Genomic DNA, 5,193 nt, shown 5'->3' on the forward strand with positions numbered 1-5,193 from the left:
TTTTTTGGGCTATAGGACACATGCACTCACCAGAAAGACAGAGAGAAACAGAGAGACAGAAAGAGAGAAATCACCCCTCGGGGGGATGGTTACGTCACAATCCCTTCTCCTCCATTCTCCTCTCGGGATCTTGGGCATGCACGTACATGCACCTGGTGTGAGTTTAAGCCACTGGGCTTAACTGTAGAACTGCTGTTGACTACATGGGAGTCCAGCGACATAGCCATTACACCAACTGCTGGTCCCAAAAGACTTTAGGATTTTTATTCTTATTATGGATGACACTGGGAACTTAACTGAGTTTTTCAAGATTGAGATTTCCCACTAAAAAAAAAAACAACTATATGAAGACTTTAAAAATCAATTCCTATTTACTCTGAGACATGAAGTAGATAGATGTTTCTGAAATCAACTTCCACTAAACTGAAGCACTTGGTTTCAACTATAAAACAAACAGACTGACCAGCAGGTGGAGTGGTGGTTAAGGCACTGGACACTCCCACATAGCAGACCATGGTTTGTTTGAGTCCCAAACCCAGTGGCTTGCCTTCTCACTTCCTCTCTCCCCATGTGGGTGTTTGTGTGTGTGCGTATGTGTGTCTGGTGAAATGAAAATAAATGAGTGAATAAATAAAATAAATAATTCCTCAAAACAAAACACAGACTGAGCCACGTGGCATTCTGAAAATCCCCCCAGAGGCCATCACTAGTCCCAGGTACTTCTGCTTCCACCAGTGAGCTGCTGGTTTATTGCTAAGTCAGTTGTGTTTTCCCCAAGCCTCACTAAGCCAACTGTACTTCTTTTCTAAGAAAGTAACTTAATTACTACTGTATAAACTGATGAAATGAGTACAGTAAGATAGTTCCTATTTTTGTAAAAATTAAGTTAAATGCTTTAGAAAGAATTCATAGAAAGTCGTGTTTGAAAGTAAAAATAAAAACAAAAACAAAAACAAAGCCAGAAGCTTTGTTAAATGGGGAGAAATATCTAAAAACAATTTAAAAATCTGTACTATTGTCCCTAATCCACAGAAACCTAAATTGGAAGTTATAGAGGATGGATTATGGGTGTGATCAATTTAAGAATGAGGTGAATGCTACTGATATACACATAAAAACAAAACCTTGGTCTAAAATAAAAAAGACTGGTACCAAGAATGTTCATGTGCTTTAAGTTAAAATTAAAAGTTAAGGTATATATAGGACCAGCAGGTGGCATGGTGGTTAAGGCCCTGGACACCCTCACATGGCCAACCAGGGTTCAAGTCTTGAATCTGGTGGCTTGCGTTCTCACTTCCTGTCTCACTCTCACCCTCTGTTTCTCTCTTGTCAAACTAAAAAAAAAAAAAAAGAATAAATAATATAAAATAAAATAATTATTAAAAAAAATAAGTTAAGGTATATATGTATGTATCTGGGGACAGCAGGTGGCATGGTGGTTAATTAAAGCAGTGAACTCCCACATGGTGGACTGCGATTCAAGTCCCAGACCTGACAGCTTGCCTTTTCACTTTCCTTCTCTCTGGTCAAATTCAAAATATAAAATAATTACAATGAATAAAATTAAATAATTCTAAAAAAATATGTGTATCATTAATAAGCACTTTCTTTACCAACTTTTCAGAAAACCAATGATTACCTCTAATCATAAGATGATAACTTTTTTACTGCACTCTATTCCAGTTGGGATCTGCAGTCAGGGACATGACTGCAGATAAAGCAAAGTAGAGTTTCACTGAAAAATCAATTCTGAAATGGCCGAATCATTGGTTTACTGTTTTGTTTTTTTTTTATTACAATATTGAATGACTATATAGTATTAGTTTTCAGCAGGCAAATAGTTCATAACACAGGAAAATAGACATTTAAGTTCCTCTACAAGTCATGCTTCTCTTGTTTTATTACCTGTATGTCCTCTGGGCTAGAGCTTCTGCACACACCTGCCAGGCATCTGGGGAAATCTTCAACTGCTCGAAATAGGCCAGGGCCTGGAAGATTGCAAAACAAACCAAAGAAACTTAGAATAGTTGATCTCAAGGCCCTACTAATCCTAAACAAAATATTTTGAGAGTAGCAAGCCAATAATAAATTAGTGAATCACAAAATAACAAAAATCATTGAATGATTCTGAATAAATCCAACTTAGGGACTCATCACTCCTGGAAGGTTAAATAAAAGACAGATTTCAGTTTGATCCTCAAACCTTTGTTTCCTATGGCAAACAAGATGACACAAACATTCCCTGTAGATGTCCATCAGTTACTATGAGAACTAAAAGAGAAAATGCACAAACGCTCTGTCAGGTGCCATCCCACGGAGGTATATGCAATTATAAAATGGTACGTGAAGGATATTTTTTCTTTTTAATAGCAAACTTGCTATGAAAGAAGTTTGTCTTTTATGAAAGACAAAACATAAGGTGTCACTATTTGATCTACACCACAAAAAAAGTACAGTATTTTAACTCTTCAATTTTATAAATTCCCTTAAAAATGAGATTAAAAATGGGGTACAACCACATGATATCAATTTCAGGAAATGCTTTCAGAAATGTTGCCCATCCCTCTACTCATGAATTCAAGGCCTCCGAAGCAGAAGCAAGACTAAATGCCACCAAAAAGCAAGAGTGCTTCAGAACGATGCAGCACCAAGTCCACATGCGCACTCTGAGACTGCTCGAAAAACCAGAGTGCCTTCTGCCACTCTTTTCCACTAACACGTTACACCGGACGCAGGCTTCACACGTGACAATGCACAGAGTAAAGTGGCCTCAACAACTTACAGAGGTTATCTCAAACAGCCAAAAGAAAATTACATATAAACTAGAAACACTGCTAGATGATTTTAAGGAAGTTATGTACTGATATGAATGTTGACATGACACAGAAGGAATGTTAAACATTAGATGAACCTAATTTCAATTCGTCAGTATTTCTAAAACTATGGTGTGTCTCATTAGGGATGAAATCAATGTACCAGTCTTGATCAGCAGTTAAAAAGAAAAACAGGGGCTGGCTCCATAGCACACAGGTAAAACACTACTCAGGAGAAGCCAGATCCATAGTTTGAACCCCCAGCCTGGCTAGCCTGAAACATACCAGGCATATATACAAGTGCCTGGGATCCGACCGGTTGGGACACTGGGGAAGGGGGACTGTGGCAGGACCAGTCTCGGTATGGTGCTCAGCTTTGTCTTTCCCTCAGGTACACACATGCACACACCATCAGGAATAGATTTTAAAAAAGGAAACAGAATAGTAAATATCAGTGTGTTATTGCTAGCAAGGATATTTTATATAACTTGTTTTAGTTAATGTATGTACATAATCATGCATTACCTAATGACATCCTGTTCAAAAACAGACCACTTGTCTCATAAGAGCAGTCCCATAAGGTTATAAATTCCCACTGCCTAGTGATGTCATAGCCTTTGCTACATCCAGTCCTACAAGCCCTATGCAAGGTATGCATCCTATACAGGTGTATTTTTTTTTTATCTTTTATGCTGCATTTTTACTGTACCTTTTCTATGTTTACATATACAAATACTTACCACTGGGTTATAATTGTCTACAGTACTCAAAACAAGAAAATGCTGTATAGGCTTGTGGCCCAAAGTCAGCAATAGGCTACACCATGTCGTCTAGATATGTTGTAGGCTGTAACATCTAGGTTTACGTAAGAACAAACTATGATGTCTGCACTGAGAACACGTCTGACACATTTCTCAGAATATGTTCCTATCATTAAGTGATGCGTAACTCCATTACCAGCCATTAAAAAAAGGAAAAATTCCATAGCAACAATGAAAGAGTCCTAGCTTTCACTGTCTAGTTCTTCCATCTCAAACCTTTGCTCTAATGCTTCACTTACTGCCTCTATTTGATAACGGAGTTAGTTCAGCTACTTTTACTGCCATGCAGAAAACCGGAGTACAGACAACTGAGCCCCTGGGGTTGGCAAAAAATTGTTTACCTCACACTAAACTGAATTAAGTTTCACTGCTCCTGAGCTGCAAAAAAGGGCTATGAGAATTCACTTTTCCTAAGATTCTTTCTTTTCATTCTTAATTGTATCTCTTAGGTTGGCTTAATGAGTTATCAAATTTAAGAATCTAGATGCTTAAAATATGCGTATGGCTGAGAACTCACATTTATTGATTGTATTACTTCTATATTAAAAACCACTGTGTGGTGGTGCAGAAATAAAACACAATGCCCTGAAAGGCCGAGGCTGACCCACATGGGAAGTTTCCCAGTTCACATCTGAAAACCTCTGAGTATGCCAGGCAAGCAAATGCCTGTGATCCAGGGCTGGCTGAAGCTGGTGATGGACTGTGGCAGCAGGACCTTGTTGTGGGTGCTGCTCTTCTGTCTCTCTCTTGCTGACGAATGAAGGAAGCAAATCAACTTTTTAAAAAACCCTCCCAAAAAATAATAATGTGCTATCCTTACTTTTCTAAAAAAGGAAAATCATAGCAAATTTTAAACCTATTGGATGCTAGAATTTAATAAAAAAGAGGGGCGGGACCAGCAGTTGGCGTAATGGCTATGTCCCTGGACTCCCATGTAGTCTACCGCAGTTCGAGTCCTGGACCTGGTGGCTTAAACTCACGCCAGGCGTGTGTGTGTACATGTGTAAGATTCCGAGAGGAGAATGGAGAAGGGATTGCAGCGTGGCCATTGTCCCTGGGGTGTGATTTCTTGCTTTCTGTCTCTCTGTCTCTCTCTGTCTTTCTGGCGAGTGCATGAGCCCTACAGAAAAACCTCTCAATCATTCAATCAATAGGGGCTAGCAGGTAGCATGGTGGTTAAGGTGCTAGACTCTCACATGGCTGACCGTGGTTCAAGTCTCAGACTAGGTGGCTTACTTGCTCACATTCACTCTCTTTCTCTTTCTCACTCTGTTCCTCTCTGGTCAAAATTTTAAAAAATAGGGACCAGGTTAGCGTAAGGGCTATGTCGCTGAACTCCCATGCAGTCGACCGCGGTTCAAGTCCCAGACCCAGTGGCTTAAAACTCACACGGGGCGCGTATGCGTGCATGCCAAAGATCCTGGGAGGAGAATGGAGGAGAAGGGATTGTGGCGTGGCCATCCCCCCAGGGGGTGATTTCTCGCTTTTTGTCTCTCTGTCTCTCTCTGTTTGTCTGGCGAGCGCACGTCCCCTATGGCAAAAACTCCCCCCCCCCACAA

The 5,193-nt window shown here is 39.9% G+C and overlaps 1 protein-coding gene across 3 annotated transcripts in view; it reads right to left on the reverse strand.

Annotated features, from left to right (window-relative positions):
- Positions 1–5,193, reverse strand: part of XPOT (exportin for tRNA) — a 46,562-nt gene that overhangs the window by 34,660 nt on the left and 6,709 nt on the right. For all 3 annotated transcript variants that reach the window (XM_006154136.2, XM_014590033.1, XM_014590034.2), the window contains exon 3: positions 1,906–1,988. In XM_006154136.2, coding sequence (XP_006154198.1) covers positions 1,906–1,988 — 83 coding nt within the window. The remainder of the gene's footprint in view (positions 1–1,905; positions 1,989–5,193) is intronic.

This window comes from Tupaia chinensis, unplaced genomic scaffold, assembly GCF_000334495.1.
Source record: "Tupaia chinensis unplaced genomic scaffold, TupChi_1.0 Scaffold000395_1, whole genome shotgun sequence".
NCBI lineage: Eukaryota > Metazoa > Chordata > Mammalia > Scandentia > Tupaiidae > Tupaia > Tupaia belangeri.